This window comes from Malaclemys terrapin, chromosome 12, assembly GCF_027887155.1.
Source record: "Malaclemys terrapin pileata isolate rMalTer1 chromosome 12, rMalTer1.hap1, whole genome shotgun sequence".
In the NCBI taxonomy this organism is placed as follows: Eukaryota; Metazoa; Chordata; order Testudines; family Emydidae; genus Malaclemys; species Malaclemys terrapin.
In genome coordinates this window covers 6,603,638-6,624,384 of record NC_071516.1, presented here as the reverse complement: position 1 = coordinate 6,624,384, position 20,747 = coordinate 6,603,638, and the positions used below count along the sequence as shown (strand labels likewise).

Here is a 20,747-nt window from a genome sequence, read left to right as displayed (position 1 = left end):
GCCCTGGCCGACCTCCCTCCCTCCTCCCGCCCCCCGGTTCCCCCCGCCGCCTCCCGGCCCTGGCCGGCCTCCCTCCCTCCTCCCCCCCCCCGGTTCCCCCCGCCCCCTCCCGGCCCTGGCCGGCCTCCCTCCCTCCTCCCCCCCCCCCCGGTTCCCCCCGCCCCCTCCCGGCCCTGGCCGGCCTCCCTCCCTCCTCCCCCCCCCGGTTCCCCTCGGCCCGGCCCTGGCCTATCTCCCCCCTCCTACCCCCGGCCCCTCGGCCCTGGCCTCAGCCCCCCGGTAGCCCGCCCCCCTCAGCCATGGCCTCAACCCCCGTCCGGGGGGGTTCTGCGGGAAGCTCGCTGCAGCGCCCCCCCCCCCCCTCCGGGACCCCTGGTCCGGGGACGCGGGGAGCCAGAGGCAAGCCCCGGGCTTGAGGTCCTGCCCCTGGGTGTCTCTAGCTGCGGCTGTGACGGCGCCTTGCCAGCCAGTGTTACCGCTGCTGGGTCGTGTCCCTTCGCCGGGACAAGCCTTGCAGATGGTAGCCCCCTTCCATCCATCCGTGCAGAGCGGGCCCCAGACCAGCCACGCTCTGGGTAGAGTGCAGCCTTTTCCCCAGTGGTATTGATGGCTTGTGCTTTAAAGGCAGAAAGGAAAACTGCTTCAAATGAGACTGTCCACTGTATGTGTTTTTAAGAGCACCGCTCTTCTGTCTCTCTCTCCCCCATTCCCCCCCATAAATCTTCTAGCGAGGAGAAGCCTCCATCCTCATTAGGAATCTGGCCATGTTCTGAAACAGTCTTCAAGAAATGAGCCTGGATCTGAGAATCTCGGTTTACAGGCTTCACTGGGATGTGGATTCAGAATCTCTTCCGCCTTCTCACCTTGAGCTTAGTTTCAGGTAAAATGGTTGGGCTGGTCAGTGTGGAAAAGCATCTAACTTGAAAAAATGGCTTGAGAATGTTTGTCCAACAATTAAACCATTTTAAAAAGTTATGCCCCGCAGACTGATACCACCATCTTACCTGAGAGATCTTTAATCCCAATGAAGTCTGTAAACTAAGATATCTGGAACCTATCCCATCACATGGTTTGCTTTTTATATATAGTTTCTGAGTTTCAACCCTGTGATTAGTCCACCCTGTCAGAGTTTCAAAGTCCTACTGTAGCTGTTTTAAACACTGAACATTATAATTGTACTTTTAAATAAGGTACTGCAACTACCGCTTCATTTATTTGCTTTTAGGAAAACAAAAGGATGATTAATAGATGGTTTGGGTAAATAAGACAATAAGCATGATTCTTCAGTGCTAAGGCAGTCAGCATGGGTGACATCCTGGTTTGTGGAATCAATCATTACTGTAGGAAATGCACAGAGTACATTTTTACTCTCCAGTGTGGAAGCAGATGACTTGAATATTCAAGACCAGGAAACAAAACATTCCAGGGTACTTAATATACTGATCCATTGAAAACTTGCTTGCTGTAGAATGTTAGCTGGCACATTTAGTCTAAAATTTCATAGTTAATTTGTATGTATGTGTGTTTGTCTGAATTATGTATTTATGGTAAACTCTCTTTTCCATTCAATATTTAATCTTTTCCTCCATAATATTGGAGGGAATACTTTAGAGTTACATTCCTCAAAGAAAACTTATTATCACAAGATAAATGTTACTTTTCTTTATAATTTGTTTTTTGCCTTTTCTGTATTTATAATTCGTAGAAAATCAGGAAAACATTGTTTAGTGTACTGAAGAATAGAGGCAGTAGTGATTAGGTGACTGCACAGAGGTTCAGTAATTCAGTTATACTGTAATTTAAAGTGTTCTGTGTCCACAATGCAGGTTCAAGGAGCACAACTTCCAAACAAAATTACATAGAAAATAAACATTGGGGGATTAGGTGACTAGGGATTTAGAGGACTTCTAGTAAAGAATACTGGAGAGAGACATAGTGTGAGCATAAAACTGGGAGCCAGGGACTTCTGAATTCTAATCCTGGTTCAATACGTCTCTCGTTAGCCCTGAATAATTCACTTAACCTCTCTCTGCCTCCCTTTCCCTGTCTGTACAATGGGTATTCTTGTCTACTTCACAGAGGTGCTATGAAATTTCATGACTTCCGTAGCACTGTAAAGTTGCTGTGATTATGGGAGTCACAACTTTACAACTACCCCTGCAATGCTTTCTCTTGAGTAATGGAATCCCACTCTATAGCTAAGTCATCTGAATCAGGAACTTAAGTTCCTTCTGCACTTGGGTCCTCTGCATTTTGCCAGCTGGGTGGAGCATTGTGGGGAGGGGGAGAGCAGCTTTGCAGACTGACTTTGGTTTTTCAACCTCCCACATCAAGCAGTGCTGATGAGCTCCATTGGTGGGGGCGGTAGGGAGAGGAGAGCAGAAGCAAAGTGTGTTGAGCAAGGCAGTCAGATCTCTCCCTCCTTATCCAGTGCAAGTCTAGGCCAAAAGACTTGCTTCAGACTCTTCCTCCTCCACCAGAACCACAGTGCATCTTGGCCAGAGGAGGAGCCTAACTTCCGGAGTGGGGCATCTGTTTAGATCTCTGGCCAATAAGGCTAGAAGGTTTTCTGATTGGAGCAGACAGCCCCCATTTCTTTTCCCACTATTCTGAATGAAAACCTGCTCTAGATTTCTAGATGAGGGAGAAGTAATGATATGGGACATTCAAAGGAGGGCAGGCAAATAACACCAGAGAGAGACTACATCACATACCTATGCACCATTCTGCAAATTTGAAAAAACAACCCTTTAAAAGTGGAGGGAGAGTTGAAAGAGAATAGAAGAAAATTATGTAACTAAATATATTCCCCACCCTCATTATCTACCAACAAATTACCACTGTTAATTAGAGTAATATCTTAAATTCAGAAATAAAACACCTAAAACATTTTAATCTCTTCTTCAAACTAGACAGGGAGTGTGTGTATATGGAAGGAGGGAGATTCCCCCCCCCTTCCCGCTAATGACAAAAGAGAAAATGAAGCCCTGTACATCAGATCCATAGAAGCTTATTTGCTGCAGTTTCTGACTAGATTATGATCATAAATATATATCCGTATATTTCCTTCTTCAATGGATGTGAGCAAGGTACATAAGGGATGCTTTAGTTTCAGAATCCCATTGAAGAAATAGTGCAGTTAATCAGAAAAAAGATTAGTTATTCTTTTTTCATTATACAAGACACAAAAGCTGTTTCTGTCCTGATTAATGAACCAAAAACAACAATAAAAATCCAATAAATTTAAGTTTGAGTCAGGGCAGCTGAAATATTATGCTTCATCAAGCATTAATTACAATGTAACCTAATAACACTCTTATATTTTTAAACAGAAAAACCTGTAGAGTTGGTAATCTTTCTTGGCTCAGTAAAGAATAACTGATGATGATCTGATTAATGATTAAAAAAGAACAAATGCTAGATGAGTGTAAGTTTAAAAACAGAAGATTGTCCTCCAAATGGCATGAAAATAAACCCCGCTATACAAACGTTACATCCTTTACTGTATTATTTTCAATGGCCATGAGTTAAAAGGAATGCCTAATATAGATTGAAATCCTGCCAAGATATAAATAACCTCTTCTTTCAACAGCGATAATGTGTAGCTGCAATTTTGTATTTATTTTTTCATGAATTACACTGAAATAGCTGGTATTTGGATACCAGCCCTTAGCCTTGTACAGCTTTGCTGTACCACTGCATGTTAGTGCTATAATTCACAGGAACGGTGGTCCAGGTTAGTGTTTACTGTAAACCTGAATGGCAGTGAGGACACAAATTAAAGATTTAAGGGATTTTTTTTTTTTTTTTTTTTTTTTTACAGGGGGAAAACACAATGTAAAGGTTGGAAATTGGTGTGACTTTCTCCAATTGTGGACATGTCTGTGTTTTGGAATGGCACTTAGCACTTAACATAGTCATTGACACTTTAAAGTGTTGTGAATATTAACTTCCTCAGTAAGTTGGTGAATTGAGTAAATTGTATTCTTCTCATTTTACAGAAGAAGAGAAAAGGATTTAGCTATTTGCTTAAAGGCACACACTGAGTGAGAGTAAAAAATTTAATTAGAGCTGCCTCAGGCCTGTGTGTAGTCCACTAAACCACACTTCTCAAAAACAGTAAGTGTCAGGGATGGCTGAAGCAATCCCCTTTCCTTTTCAAAGACCTTCAAATTTGAAAACAAGTCTTTGATTTTTTTTTTTTTTTTAATAGGTTCAGACATTGACCCATTCTTTTCTGCTTTTTTCCTAGTCCCTCTTGTATTCTAAATGTAGTGCTCTGCATTGCTCCTAGGTCAGCCTGGTATTTCTGTGTCTATTTCTTAGTGAATTTTGAATGTTCAAATGACGTTTTTGGTAGGGAAAAGGTTGGGGTATGAAGGACAAGGAAAAAAGAGGTGGTAGTGTTTAAAATACAGCAAAATAAATACCCTCCAGCCCTATTTATTCTAAGCTTTGAATAATTTTCTCTTATCTAAATTGTAATGTTATATTTCACCCTACATCCTAAGCAACTAAATTTTATGTATGTTGCAGTCTCACTTATGAGAATGTGTTTAATGTCTGTCAGTGCTTCAGATAAATGTACTACATATAAATCCAAGTTCCTTGCTGAATGTATATCATAAAATCTGTAGTGTAACTTTGCTTCATGCACTTTAGCAGCTGTTCCTTTTCATGCCACTTGCAAATTGTCAAGTCTATAGTACAGTATTGCAGACCTGATCGGAGCTTAAAATATATTTCACATAAAAACTTACAATAGTCAAGATGTATTTCTTAAAAATCTAACTTTTAAAGGGAAACTCAACCTTTTTCCAAAATTATTTTTTCATAAAAAGCAAGTTTCTTATAGAGCACCATTTAAATAGCATGTACCGAATTTTTAAATTTACATTTTTTAACGTTTCTGCTCCTTTGCTGGGAAACTGGTTAAGGTTTATAAGGGTCTTTAAGCAGGGGGAGTGGGTGAGTTTGAGAGCAACATCATCAAAAGTGTTTTGAGTTGCCTTTACTGCCGCCCACTACATTTTTATGTGTCTGCCTGCCTGCCTATTACTGTGTACCTCTTCAAGTTTTGAATCTGCTGCTGTTAGCCATGTTCTTGTAGAGCTATGGAAGAGCAGGCACCTGAGCCCCCTGCAGCTCTTCATTAGGGATATCCCATTGATACATTAAATAGCAATTGTAACTGACTATGCAAAGTGCCAAATGCACACAGTAAACTGAAAAATACATAGTTTTCCTTTCATCTGTTATATTTATCATAAGTGTTTCTTGTAACAAGGAACAAATACACAACTGACTGTGCCTCTTCAAAAATGTTAGGTTGTAAACTCTTTGCTGCAGGGATAGTCTTTGCATCTTGTACAAGTGTTGAGTATTTGATCAGCACTTAATATGTAATTTGTTTTAAAGTCTTTAAAATTGTTTTTCCTCCATTATAGAAACATGGCAAGTCCAAGAACAAGGAAAGTTCTTAAAGAAATCAGAGTGCAAGATGAGAACAATGTAAGAAAGTCTATATATATTTATATATATTGTTTGAAGCATTTAATTAAGCAGCAACAAATACTTTTCAGCCCATTTCAGACAATTGAATTTATTCTCTGGAGATATTTTATTAATGGTATTAGCATAGCCAATACATTTTATGGTACAGATGTGGATATGTATATACTTTCATTAAATTGTATTACAATAAGATTGATAAACTGTCAAGTATTGGGCATAATTCCTTTGAGTGGTTCTAGTGATTCAGTAAACCACTGGTGGTTTGTCAGCCAAACCCTCAGAATTTTGTTTTGGGACATTGTTGTATATTTTAAGAATAGGAACTTTCTATTTAAAGCATTTTATGTTTATACTCTAATCATCCAAACAAAATAATCTTGTCACTGTGCTCCATATTTATGGTAATCTGCCTATGAAGTCCTCCTATACACCGTAGGGATTTGTAATGATATTTGAAACTCTCAATCAGTTGCCCCCACATGACGTGATGACAGACTATATTTAGAATCCCTGCTATAGAATAACAGAAGCTGCCCAGTACACAAGTACGTTTATTTTTTTAAAAAACTGCCTGCCTGGATTGGTGCTAGAACCATGCTAGTTGCAATTATGTTTGTGACTGGCTGTCAGATGGTCAGATCACAGGACTGAATTGATGTTCCTAACCCTTTCTCCATAACATAGAACTAATTCCACCTAAGTTATTCTTTACCTGTTGGACTGTTTTCTCCCACTCAAAACAATCTTAAAAAAGCATAAATTTTGATTGTGTATGTTTTGTTCTTTATGGACATGTGAAACAAAGTTATTTCATAATATATTTATATGGTGCCCTGAGGGTAGAGTATTTAATTCAGTCTTTCTAGAGATAGAAACATCAGTTTAGCTTGTATTTCTATAGTCTGAGTCAGTTAACATGAATGGTTCTGCCTCTAAAACATTAAACCCTCAAGGCTCTTTCTAAATGACTACGTAATGGAACTTATGTACACAACGAAGAAGTCTTTAAACACTAATGACTCCTAAATCTGAATTTATTTGCTGCAAGTAGCTTTTTTATGATTTTCTGTGTCTGTACTTTGAAAGTTTTACCCGGAGCAAATGATGACTGAGAGTTATGGACAATATTTTTTCTCTTATAGGTCTGTTTTGAGTGTGGTGCATTTAACCCCCAATGGGTGAGCGTGACTTATGGAATCTGGATCTGCCTGGAATGCTCAGGAAAACACAGAGGCTTGGGAGTTCACCTCAGGTCAGTGTTGGGAACAAACATAGACCAGATGATTTACAATTTTCTCTTCAGGGGAAAAAAATGGAAGTCATTGCAAGGAGTATTTTTTTGGATATAGCTATGGAGATTCAAGTTTGCCATGCTTCAGCAGAACAGCCAATTTAGAATTTTGCAAATCAGACTGACGTATTGCTAATCCACTGTGGAATCTAGAAACCAAAAATGAGTTAGTAGTGTAAGTACACACATGAGTAAGTTAGGTTACCTCAGTATGTTACCTGGCCATGAACCAAATGTAATGTTATAGAGAGATATAGGAGATTAGTCCTATCAGTTGTTCATGTTGTATCCTATTTTAAATCTGTCTATTCTTGTAGGCTAAAGATCTCTAGTGGTACCAGGTATTTTTAAAATTGAACTAAGACAATCGTAATACTACTATAAAGCATGTATGTAGTGCTATAAATGTACCCAGTGCATTACAGAACATAGAATGTATGTTGTTTATAGAGGTTCCTGTCGAGTACACAAAGTGCTGCATATTCTTCTAAAATGAGCCAATGAACAAACAACCTCTCCCCCTTCCAACACACACGCATGTGTATGGTCCTGGGTCTAAATCTAACACAGAGAGGCAGAATACAGAACAATTATTCAGATAAAGGAGGGAAAGGAGAATTCAGGAATGCGAACACTAATCCCAGGGGGACACTTAGAAGTGGTTTTTGAAGGATGATTTGAAGGTGAGTAGGGAGTCGAGAGTGTTCAGTGAATAAGAAGTGGAAATTATTCCAACTGCTACATGAAAGAAGGAATGAAGCACAGACTAAAGGAGATGTGAGGAGGGTAAGGACCAAGAGAGGATAGGAGGAAATGAGCATAGAGATGTAGATGGAGCAAAGTTTTGTAGGGCCTTGATGAAAAAGAGATCTCCTTTACCTTTTCTTTGATGGAATATTTAAGCATTAATTATAGGGGCCTATTTGTTTTTCATGTGGAATAATGAGCAGCAGCAATAATTTATGGCCCAAAGCAAAGCTGAGGGACACTAATCTCAGTCATAAATGCCCTTGGATGTGGTTATTTTAGATAGAAGACAGGCAACTTGTTGAGTACCTGAAGTTCATTCTAAGTGCACTCCTGAGGGATGAGTGGTACTAAAGAGTAGCAAACAGTTTGGAAAATGTCTGGAAAATATTTTCTGTTAAGTGATTTTGATAGGCAATTCAGAATTTGGGTTGGGATACCTACATTTTGTTTCATTTGCGCAGACGGTTTCTCTTTTTTAAGTGGAACTCACTGTTCAATTTTTTTTTCAACAGGCTTTTTTGCTATAGTGCTTTGCTTCCTGCCCTGCAGGGAGGAAATCTCAGTAAAAGTGCAACCCCTAGCAGTGGAATTTCTAAAGGCTTAATTTTTGGTATAGCTGCCAATGAGATGTTTTAATTTTGTTTTATGGTATATTATAATAATATAGCAATAAATAAAAAGTGAGGTGTTTCCTCTCTAATTCTGATTTCCAGCTTTGTGCGCTCTGTCACTATGGACAAGTGGAAGGACATTGAGTTGGAGAAGATGAAGACGGGTGGTAATGGCAAATTTCGAGAATTTCTGGAGTCTCAGGAGGATTATGATCCCTGCTGGTCAATGCAGGAGAAATACAACAGCAAAGCCGCAGCTCTCTTTAGAGATAAGGTAAACACAGATGAATAATAACTTGTGCATCCTTAATGCTTCCCATTTGAAAATCTCAAAGCACTTGACAAACACTTATTAAATCTTGCAACATCTTTGTAAAAACTTGTGGCAGTTCCTGAGAGAGGATAAGACTTGCAGTTCTGTAATCTGCAAAAAGCTTGTTCTCTAGAAATTTTCATTAATGTCCTGGTTTTTTGTTTGGCCATGGTCACCAGATTATCAATGGTGTAATTGGTTGTAGCTCAGTTGAAGGTAATGGATCTATGCCAGTTTACACCAGCTGAGAGTCAGCTTGTTATTGCATCAGACTATTTTACACAAAAGGGCCCAATTAATTGCCAGCACTTCTTTTTTGGTGGATGCAAAATGGCAGATTACTCTGCCAAGAGCAAGTGGGACCATAAAGAGCAGCAAAATCCATGCCTGCACTGGAAATGTCATTCCAAAAGGCGGCTTTGTGCAATATCTCAAAATAAACTCCCTCAGAATTCAAATATGCACCTGGAAATTGCAGAGACTTAAACACACAGGGGTTGTACATTTATGCTGGCCTGCACCACTAAGTTGAGAAACTGCGTTCTACGTGGCTGGAGCTCTTACACAGTTTTGAAATTGGTTTGCCAACAGAGGTGTAGTTGTGCCACTTATGAATTGCTGGTCTGGGACACTCTGCAGCTAGAAGAGCGAACATCTCAATAGCTTAACATTGCCTAGTTTCTCATACTGTAGTTCTTAGATCTTTACTATTTGGGGGAGTTGGGATGGACAGGTCTCTAGCAGGACAGGGAAGAAGAGGGTAACAGTTTGGAAGCTAAGGTGAAGAGAACACAAGGGAGAACTTGGGAGGAAACAGCTGAGGGAAAGTCCAGGAAAAATTGTAGGAAAATCTCTGAATGGACCAAGTCCTGCTTTGTCTGCCTCTGCAGCTGCTCTCATTGGTTGGTTGGTTCCTCCCAGCAGTTTTTTCCCAAGATCATCTGAGAAGGAGTCACCACCTGAATGCTACTCTCCCCACAATGAAGGAGGTCTTCCTTGTACAGCTCTGGAGCTGGAAGGAGGAGCAGCATCAGCTAAACACCATTTTACCCTCTGTCCCATGCAGTAGTCCCTACTTTGCCTGCTTCTGCAGCTGCTCCAACTGACTGACACTCTATTGAAGGTTATTTCTACATTTTCATTTTACTTGAAAATTAGGACCTTACCATGTTCTTAACACTTTTTCCCCCTTTTTAGGTGGCTACTTTAGCTGAGGGCAAGGAATGGTCTCTTGAAACTTCTCCTGCCAGAAACTGGACTCCACCTCAGCCCAAGATGGCCCTGTCTTCATCTCATCGGTATGTATTCTAGTTATCCAATTCTCATGCAGTTTGATCTCGCTATCAAGCATGACAGTTGAATGTCAGCTGTTCTTATTCTGCTGACAGACTATTTGTCTCCACTGGCAGCACTCTTTGCTAGAGATGAGAAGCCTAAGGTCGAAGTACTTTCATTTCCATGATCGGGTTAATGTTTTTTACTCTCCTATTTCTTTGGAAGCTGTGTCTGAGAAAACAGATGACAAAGACATTTTGTAATTGGGGAACTATTATCTGCCTCAGATTTGTTTTCCTAGATATTTACCATTTTACTACTATTACCATGTTTCAGCTTCAGTCTTCCGGGTTGACATTTTAATGTCCAGCCATAGCTCAGCAGCTAACTTAGTGAAGTTGCTCTTCTCTGACTTTGGACAGGAAGTGATGGCATGTTTGTTTGATCACCCTGTCCTCCCCACTGAATCTTTTTCTTGTATATCTTTTAGCTAAGAATTTGGGCAAGCTTCAGGGACTTTGCCCTATAGCAGTGGTATCTAAACTTTCTTCAGTGTGGACCACATCTTAATACAGATTGTAATTGTACTAGCTACAGTCCCTCCACTTGTGCTTGCATAATTTCCCAATTGGCTACTACAGTATTTCCTTACATTCAAAATAGGAAAGCCTTTAGTGTATTGTAGCTGTCCAGAATACAGCAAATATCTTGCCTATTTTTGCTTTTTCCTTCTGTCCTGTCCTTTCTCTTCCGTTTCTTCCCTGAATACACTTCACTGTGGCTGCATGAACCATCTCCCCTCTCAGTCGTGGTCAAACACCTGGTCCCCTCTTCCACCTTCACCCCTAATAGCCCTCTCCCTTTCATGGCTGTCAGCTCTATTCTAGCTGGTGGCTCCAGTCCCTGAAGGTATCTGTGTTTCTCTTTCTCTGATGTTTTTGGATCCCTGGTAGAAGCATAGCTTGCTTTCAGGTGCTTCTGGTTCTTCTTGGCAATAAAGAGCCAGGATTACCTGTACAAGGAACTAGAAACAAGGAGAACCAGCAACTTGTGATTAGCAAGATCTATAATAACCACCAAGTGCTAGCAAACTGAAAGTGGTCTAAAGACCATTGTTTGTGGACTTGTTTACAGCTTTCTTTCTCCACGAGTTAAAAGATACTCAGATGCTCTCACCTGATGGATGTAAAATTCTGATCGGTCTTCGGCACAAGCTTCTGTGATGAGCAAAGTCGTTTGTTTATGCTTCATGTACTTTAACTTTCTAAAAATCTTTCATTTGATTAGATCTGCTGGACCATCCCAGAATGCAGCTGGTTCTTCTGACAAAGCTTTTGAAGACTGGTTAAACGATGATTTCAGCTCCTATCAAAGGTAAAGTTATTTGACTTGCAAGTAATGTTTATTAAATTAGACACTTCTATATCAACCATTGTGTGTCATAGCCCTTCAGAATACCCTAGACTAAGGCCTTATTATTTTCTGTCAGTTTACATATGGCTCTGTTAATCCATTGGGCCATACCAGACTATGGTCACATCCTCACTGGGTGTAAAATAAGTGATAATACATGACAAAGGATTGGGTATAAAAGCATTAAAAAGGGCCTTTTCTTTCCTATGTATCAAGAGAAGGTTTGATGTGCAGTGAAGCTGAGGCTTGTGAGTCAAATATAGACAGTAGCTTTATCACTATGGTGGCCTCCTGGTCTATGAAGCTTTCAGGTTCAATTGCCTAGAGCAAAGTGTGTGAAACTCAGGTATTTAATAACGCTACCACTAGGTTCTTCAATTAATGCAGTGAGTTGTATGCAAAAAGAAACCACAGCTCTGAAGTAACTAACTGATCTATTATACTACAGGAGAAGCTTTACTGAGATGATAAAATCTGCAAGGAGGCTTTCTTGTCTGCAGTGCACATTCACTAGCTTTACATAATTGTGTAGTGGTGTTCTTACATGTTAGAAACAAGGTGCAGAAGTAGAGCTGTATGAGGGAGTCAAGCACGCAGTTTACCTGCACTGCTGATGCAAATTCTACCAATCCTTTACTTCCAGGTGTATGGAAATCTTTAACACAAAGAAACAAAAATTCAGTTGTATCTTATATTTGTATTTATACTTGTACTTATATTACAATATACTTGTATTTATATTTTCGGTCTGATGGTTTTAATGAAATCCATAATAATTACAATTGTTTTCTGATGGTGTGTGATTTAGTGGCCAAGAGAATCGCTATGTGGGATTTGGGAACACAGTCAACCCTCCGAAAAAGGATGACGACTTCCTCAATAATGCCATGTCTTCGCTATACTCGGTAAGGAGATGCTTTCTGTGACTGTTAGCAGTATGTTCCTGTATGTGTAGCCCAGATTATGGAAATATGAATAGAGAGAAAATTAATAGCTGTAACTGGGAAATATGCAATGCATGTGCATCTGAGGAACATTGTTTATTTCTGTTGTTGACACTTGTCTTCTCAAAGCAATCGGATCAAAAGTCCTGACTCCGCCAACACATTAAGCCTAAAATGCTGGTCAAAAAACAGGTGGAGGCAGTCCTAACAGGATTCCAAACGTGAACTTCTTAATGCTAAAAGAATTGACCTCTTTACTATTGGAAAGGAATGTGCAACTACAAGTAGCAAACTGTTTACCAGGGCCAAGAGATGCCCTAGTGATGGGCAATGGGAGCATAAATAGACAGTTTGGTGATACCTGATGTAAGGAAAAATGTGGGTAGATTTGGATTTTCCTTTAGGGATTGCTCATATTTGTAAGAGTATATAGTATTCTTATTTCCTTTCCCTCCAACACTCTCTTGTTGTCAGTCTCCACTCAGCCACAGAAGTATAGAAGTCAAATACCATTGCAAATGGTTACTTTCAGCATTAGGAACATGCAAAAGTCAGTTTGCTCAGATCTTATTTGTATTTCATGGAACTCCTAGATGGGTTACGTCTTTAAGTGAAACCAACAAACCTCCTTGCCCCATTCCCTGTGGCTGCTTTTTTGTGCTCCTAGTTTCTTCTCTGTTACCTGACGATCCCATCAGAGATAATTCTAGCAGGTCTGGAAGGTTTCCTTGGGTCTGCAGCTCTCCTATTTGACACATGCCTAGGTGTTTTGCTTCTTAGAGTTTATTGCATGGTCTATGCAAGATTTAATTACGGCACCATGACCTAGTGTAGAGGCATTCAGACTTACTTTTCCATTCATCTGTACACCATCCTTCAAATACAGTTTTGTACTTTTCAAATATGGGGAAGGAATGGAGTAGAAGTTCTATATGGCACAGAACCCTAAAGAAGGGTGGGGGGTCATGGGAAAAGCTGTTCACAGATGGGTGAAAAAATGTTTAGTATTCACATTATATATCAAATTCTATAAATGGCACAAATCACAAGCACCTGTATTATGTATCTCTCAGGTTTTTTTATAGTAAAATACTGCCGTACCATCTAAATCAGTGGTTCTCAACCAGTGGTACGCATACCCCTGGGCGTACGTAGAGGTCTTCCAGGGGGTACATCAACACATCTAGATATTTGCCTAGTTTTACAACAAGCTACATAAAAAGCACTAGGGAAGTCAGTACAAACTAAAATTTCATACAGACACTGACTTGTTTATACTGCTCTATATACTATATACTGAAATGTCAGTACAATATTTATATTCCAATTGATTTATAATGTGGTAAAAATGAGAAAGTCAGCAATTTTTCAGTAATAGTGTGCTGTGACACGTCTGTATTTTTCTGTCTGATTTTTGTAAGCAAGGAGTTAAGTGAGGTGAAACTTGGGGGTACGCAAGACAAATCAGACTCCTGAAAGGGGTACAGTAGTCTGGAAAGGTTGAGAGCCACTGATCTAAATCTTTGTCAGACATTATTCAAATGTGATCTGATTGAAACTAGTGATTAAAATGCCCTCTTGTGACTAAACACACAAACTGCAGCTTAAACATAAACACCTTTTGCAAAGCGATTGAAGTTTTTAATTTGCATGAATTCTCATCCGATCGAGGAAAACAATTTTCCTTATAATATATGAAAGGAATGAACCTAAAAAAATCAAATACACATGTAAGGCTTCTCCCTCCCTCCCCCCTGTTGTTACTCATTAGATGGATAATTTGCTGTGTAGTTGATGCTGATTAGGCTGAGATCAGTTTAGGTTGTCTGTTTCCTGTGAGCCTACTTTTAACATCAGAATTACAAGAAATACCATCTTGCCATTTGCACATCAGCACCATCTCTGTCATTCCATTTATCAGCATGAAACAAAGCAAGGTGAGACTACTAATGAAGGGACTTCACTGGAGTCTTTAAAGGGACTGTCGAGTATAGACCCTTCACCTTCTTTTATGGACTAGCTAAATTCAGTGGAAAGCATGATGAGCAAAGCACCCTGACCTTTTCTGGTATTATTTTCAGCTTTTCTGCAGAGATGCTCACAAGTGTCCATGTACCACTGGAATATCCATGCTTCAAAAGTGACATGCCAACTATATGGGGCAGTTTTAGGGTGTATCTGATCCATGCAGCTGCTGTTAAGCAGTACTGAAGTAGTGCAGCTCCATAGCTTAACAAATTTACTTGCAGGTGACCTGCAAAGGAAAAAAAATCTGTGTCCCTTTATAATGTGTATAAAGCAGGCCTGAAAAGTATGCCAAAGCTTTTTTTCTGTTTGTTAGTTTGTTTTACATTAGAAATTCAAATCTTGTCTTGTCTTGTCGTCTTTTATTGAAAGATTCTGCATGACTGGGTAACTAATAGTATTATATCACAAGTTTCAAGGAACTGGAAACTGAACAATTGAGAGAGGAAGAAAGTTTAATGAGAATGTTTAAAACTGTTCCCTTTTTCTTGGTAGCTCCTTATTAAATGCCTGCCAAAAAACTGGGAGGAAAAAATCTTTATTATAGATTCCACACTCTATTACTAAGGGCTGAGAAAACTACTGATTGAGTTTCCTGAACTTGATGGAGCTCTCCAGGAAAAAAACAGGCAAAATAAGGCTTTATATTTCTGATATTTATAAGGCCAAAAAAACAACCAGAAGTTGTTTTAGGCTTTCTTATAAACAAGAAAAAAATCAATAATGGATCTGCATCTGCTGCTTATGAGCCCCTTAATCCTTTTTTTGTTTTGTTTGAATGCACTGGCTCTTGGCTCCCTTTTCAGCTTCTTCCAGGCTTATACCTGAGTTTCACTCTGCCCCTTGCCCTTTCCCCCAGATCTTAACTCTCATAAAACACAAACTAGTCTTGATGTGTCCTGTACTCATTCGGGCTCTACCAACTTTTTGTCTTCTGTTACTGTCATTGTGAAAATGTTTGTATTTAGAGAGAAACCAAAGCTTTGTGAAGTTGTTTCTCCATTAGACTAACCCATGTTCAGGATTGTTCATGTTACAGTCATTATCATTAGGATTTGTAGTATAGGAATGCACAAGAGAACAAGGGAAATTCACCGCAGTATTTTTTTACAGTTCAGTGGAACTTCGCCACAAGCAAATCTGTCTCAATTAGTGGGCATCTCTTATGGCTACAGGACAGGATGTGCCACAGAATATATTGACTTTGTTTCACTATTACATGTTAAATTAAGCTTCCTTCTCCTCCTCCTCCTATTTTTTTTTTAAAGGGATGGAGCAGTTTTACAACTGGAGCAAGCAAGTTTGCCTCAGCAGCTAAAGAGGGTGTAAGTAAACAAGAAGCTATTTCAGTCTTATTGTTGCAGTGGTATAAGGATTCTGTTAGCTTGATTTGGCCTCTTCACAGGGATTTATCTTGAAATAAATAATAAATGCTCCATATTGTAAGCTGAACCCCTGACTTCTATGTCCTCCTTCTTCCTATATACATACACCTCTACCTCGATATAACGCGACCCGATATAACATGAATTTGAATATAGCGCGGTAAAGCAGTGCTCCAGGGGGGCAGTGTTGCACACTCCGGCGGATCAAAGCAAGTTCGATATAACGTGGTTTCACCTATAATGCAATAAGATTTTTGGGCTCCCAAGGACAGCGTTATATCTGGGTAGAGGTGTGTATATATAATTTTAAAAAATGGAAATGTTTATGTACTAAGTATAAGCAAAGATGTGCATGGTCTTCGCTACAGGTTTTTGTATGCAGATTTATATGCACAGTGCATAAGAAGCTATTCAGTTTTTTTAGTTCAGTTTCTAAAAACTACACTTGCTACTGCATCTACATTTACAATGAAAGGGAACATTACGGAGGCATAATCATGTTAGCAAGTGTGCTTATGTTCCACTCCTTTCCCTTTGAGCTCTAGCATACCTTTTTCCAGATGTTTGCATGCTGTTCTTTTGAACAAAAAAAGCTATATTCTATTGTGATTTTTGTTTTGCGGTGATGGGTTTGTGTTTTGTTCATCTTTCAGAATTAGGGTGATGAGCAGTATACCATAGATATAGATATAGATAGTATTGCAGTATTACATTCTGAAATTAAAGCAGATAGAATGAAGTAGAACAAGGAAGAATTATTAGAGTTTGAGGACTGACAGACCCGTGATTGAGAGCTAAAAATGTCTTAAGGCATTTGATCCGTCCTTGGGAGTCTCTGCCTTCTTTTGTGTGCATAATTTTCACTAATGGTAATGATTAAATCATGAGCTGTGATCCCTTTGACCTTGCACTCAACAGCCTGAATCAAAGGGTAGGAGTCCTTGTTGTCCCACACCATATCAAGTACCAGCCATGTGACCCACCACCTTATAAACATGTTCCAGCCTTTTCTCCCCTTTCCCACCAGTACAAGATCAAAGGGACTAAATCCTGTCCTCACCCTCTCCCCATCGTCTCATGGGATCTCCATCTTCCAGCAGAGTTTCTCAGCTTTCAGCCACATTAAGTTGGCCACTGAAAGGGAAATAGCTGCTGGAGGTAGGTGCCTAACTAAGAGCCTCTAGAATCAAGCTACCAAAGCCTTATACATCCAAACTTTCAGACATCCCACCACAGAATTAAATGTAATTTACTATCTAGTGCCAACAACTCTTGACAAACCATCCCACCGCACAGTTTGTGCCATTCTCCTCTGCTTTAGGCCTCTCATTCCTATGGATTCATGAGAATTTCATATTTTGGACATTGGTCCTACTTCCTGTATTTTCCACGTATTTATTTTTGGATATGCATACACCGCTTTGGTCAGGCATTTCTGTAAATAATTGGAGCACTGCACATAGATATCAAGAGAAGAATAATTAACATTTATTTACCATTCTTTGTTTAAAGGGGCTTTGTTTTCTGGGGCAATGGTGTGGACTAGCGCTGAGTCAAACCAAGTTAGTGTTTTCTGCAGAAATTTCGCACTGAGCTGTACATTCTTGATTTGGTCAGTTGCTTTGTGTTTCAGTTTTTTAGTTCAGTAGATTTACTCTGAGCTATAAAGTCAGACTGACTTACTTAGAAAGCACATCAGGGAAAGATGGCGGTGAGGTGTCTAGAATTCTGAGTTCTGAGAGTGGAGTTTCTGGCAATACTAGGCTACTGTGTTTCCCCTGTCTTTATGCCCTCTTTTGGCAAATGGTTTTATATCTATGTCTTGGGGATTATATAAGTAGCTATCGACTTACAATTAGAGCTAGTCAATATTTTAAAATAAATGAGGGGAGAAACTTTTTTGTGAAAATGTTTTTTAAAAAAAATCCCAGTTTTTGTTTGCTTCTATAGACAATTGATACCTTCATAGAAGGATGGACGGAGTGTACTTTCTTTAAAGCTAAACATGTTCTAAGAAATAGAGCGTGAAATCCTGGATGCCATTGAAGTCAATATCAAAACTCCCATTGGTTTCAGCTGGGACCAGGATTTCACTCACCATGTCTATTTATTAGGGAGAAAAAGTCAAGTTGATCTAAACAAACAATTTTTTTTTTTCCATTTTACAGGCTACCAAATTTGGATCTCAAGCAACTCAAAAGGTGATTAAAACAAGTAGCTCTGTGTCATTTACAGTAATCGGACTTATTAGGAATCCGTACCAATTCTCTTTATATCAGTAGTACAAGATGTCTTGGATCTGGTCCTTATGAAACCATGGTGTGTATCCTCAGTGCTGCATATTTGCATCTGTATAATTATACGCTAGGATATTGTCTCTTAAAAACTACATATTAGATTTTACTCCCACAGGGATTGTGACATTTTTACAGTACACATAAATAATGGGTGTAGTTTTATTTGCTATTGAAATTAAACAGTTTAATGAATGAATGGTTTGATGCCATACAATATTGTTATGATTGTGTTTTTGAGAAACTTAAGGATCGTTTCTCCTTAAAATATATGCTTCTAATTTTTGTGTGTGATCTGTAAGTAGGTGTTTTAATAGAATGCATGTGCTCATTCCATTGCATGAATTGAAAACAACAGCACATCGAATAATATTGTTGAATTAAGATGCTTGTGTTTTAAACAGGCAACAATTTCAAATATACACATATTTTGTTTTTATACTAGGATTAAAGTGAGGACAGTCAGGCCTGAATTGCCCACAGCTCTGACATAAACATGGTCTGTTTTTGTAGAACATTTTTGAAAATCCCAAGCTGGAAAGCAAAAATCTGGCTTTATTCCTTGAATTCCCCAAGGAATATGATTAATGTTATGTTTTGGGTTGGGAGAGGATTATCTATAGTACATGAAAGAGTCTTGCTCTTGAACTGTGATTCACGTATGTACAGCATTAGCCTGAGCTACATGGGACATGGTTCAAAACAGGGTTGGAAAATGCATGGGAAGGCGTGACGGTCAGCAGGGAGTTACAGCTGCTAGTATGTCACTGTCTCACATTATAGGCTAACATTATATGTTTTTGAAGGATTAACAAAGAAAACGTCGCTCAGAAGTACTTCAACTTGAACCCTAGCTAAAAGCCATAAGAGATTTATTGCTTGGCTTGAATGAGAAAAGTTTAGTATTATGCAGGTCTTCCTCTACATATAATTTTCCATTTTGAAACCTATTCTTTATATACTATTACATTTATTGTGGGGGTACATCTTTATAATATAGAGAACTAAATGTAGAAGCTCATCAGATCTACTGACAAGCACTTCAGCAGATTGTTCTTCTTCAGCCATATTAATGATAGCTCAAATTTGCTAATTAACAACCTGATCTGTTGCTTTATAGCACACATTTAGAATCTGGCTGACTCTGAACTGTGGCGGCCATGTATTTTGTAATTAAGTTTAGCCACTGGACATTAAACAGACTTCTGCTCCTTATTTCTCTTGTCAGTAGAGCCTGGAATTGGAAAAGGATCATGCGACTTAACATGCCTGAAAAATGCTTCAATTTTTTTGCTAAAAGCTGCTTCTTCTACCTTCCTTGCTCTCTTTCTCTTGTGCTGTCTGGGTAAAGTTTTGGGGCTACAAGCAGCAGCCAGAGCCGGTAAAGCACTCACATATAATCACGTGCATGGGCGCTTTTTGTCACCGTTCGTGCTGAATATGTGTGTTTGCTCTTGAGCTGTCTTTCTTTATTTCCTCTTTTTAAGTCAGTCATTTTTTTTTAATAGTGTCGTCTGCATCATTCTGTAATGTCTCTTCAAGCCTATTTAAAATTGGTTTAATTAGTAAAAAAGAGCCAGTTCTGCCCTCTGGTATGTTAGAGAACATTCTGTACTGCAAGCCATGCTACTTGCACCGTTTTTCCTTCTGCATGTGGAATTCAGGAATGACGTATATACAGGATAGCTTTGGAGTGCCATTTGAAGCCAGAATTTAGTAAGAAAGCCCCCACAGAAGGAATATAGTGTTTGTTGTACTGGATCACACCATAGGATTATCAGGTTTGATATCCTGTCTTTCACAGTGGCCAATACCCAATGTTTCAAAAGAAGACAAAACCGTGTCACCCACCGCCCCTTTCTATATCCATCTGCAAAATTGTGCAGCCTTGTTACTGTACAAAAGGGTCCTCCCTGATATCTGCAGTGATCCATTACTCTCTTAAGCACCATATTTGATATTCTTTGATCACTAACCGTAGTTAATTATACCTTTTAATGACAATAAATTGGATAGGCATAAAATAGGCTGATTCGAATTCTGTGGGGATTTTTGTGTTTTGGGTTTTTGCAAATACTTGTTTATAAAGAGAATAAATGGCAGCAGCTTAGCACATAAGCCGCTCTTCAAGAACTAATCAGTGTAGTGTACTTGTCACCCAAGGGTTGGTTAAAGATTGTTTTATTATGGACAGTGAGAAAAGGAGTAATTTTAACCGTTACAAAAAATTCCAAGTGACTCTGTCCTTTTAATATTGTCCTGCCAAACTCATTTGTGACTTCCTCACTCTTACAGTCTGGATTCGCATGCTGTAAACCTCCTCTCTAAAGTACAGCAGCCTTATGCATCTATCCTAGATATAATTACAGTTTTCCTCCTAGAATGTCTGCACATCTCAGCAGAGAGAGACGCTTAAGCCATAAAATAGTTTAATCATCCTTTCACGTGGGTATGACTGTGGTGTATTGCCTAGAAACAGGGAATTGGTTATTAATAGATGACATTGCCTGCATCACAGGAAGAGAGTATTTCATTGTGAAAGAATTAATATTCTTTCCTGATGAAAAGGCCTGTGTCTGCTGATAATCCCATTAACAAGAACATGTAAGGAAGGGTACAGTTCTCAGAGTTTTTCAAAATATTTGCGAAAGCTCAAGGCTTAGGAAGCGGCCTGCCTTCTGGGCTGTTGCTGGTTGAAAGTTTGTGCCAGTTCAAGGACAGACCTTTCTTGGGCTGTGGGAACTTTAAGCAGCCTTTATTACCTTTTATCTGTGTTTTCTTTTTCTTGTAGCACTTTCTCTGTAGTGTTGCATTGTGTGTGCTTTTAGCTCGCTGTGTTGCTTGTATGAGGCAAAGCTTAAGGCTTTTCTGTCCTATGTTCTTTGAGTCTCCTGCAGGCTCGTTTCTTGGCAGTGAATGTTGGCTGTATTTT

The 20,747-nt window shown here is 39.3% G+C and overlaps 1 protein-coding gene across 8 annotated transcripts in view; it reads left to right on the top strand.

The window, feature by feature from the left end:
- Window positions 1–589: 589 nt before the first annotated feature.
- Window positions 590–20,747, top strand: part of ARFGAP1 (ADP ribosylation factor GTPase activating protein 1) — a 30,089-nt gene continuing 9,931 nt past the window's right edge. For 2 of the 8 annotated variants that reach the window (XM_054045439.1, XM_054045440.1), the window contains exons 1-9: window positions 739–880; window positions 5,448–5,511; window positions 6,657–6,766; window positions 8,269–8,440; window positions 9,677–9,777; window positions 11,042–11,128; window positions 11,976–12,072; window positions 15,405–15,461; window positions 17,690–17,722. In XM_054045439.1, coding sequence (XP_053901414.1) covers window positions 789–880; window positions 5,448–5,511; window positions 6,657–6,766; window positions 8,269–8,440; window positions 9,677–9,777; window positions 11,042–11,128; window positions 11,976–12,072; window positions 15,405–15,461; window positions 17,690–17,722 — 813 coding nt within the window. In that variant the 5' untranslated portion in view covers window positions 739–788. Of the gene's footprint in view, window positions 662–737; window positions 881–3,823; window positions 3,958–4,001; window positions 4,120–5,447; window positions 5,512–6,656; window positions 6,767–8,268; window positions 8,441–9,676; window positions 9,778–11,041; window positions 11,129–11,975; window positions 12,073–15,404; window positions 15,462–17,689; window positions 17,723–19,166; window positions 19,197–20,747 lie in introns of those variants that run through there. The other 6 variants (XM_054045442.1, XM_054045441.1, XM_054045443.1 and 3 more) reach the window with 6 other exon arrangements.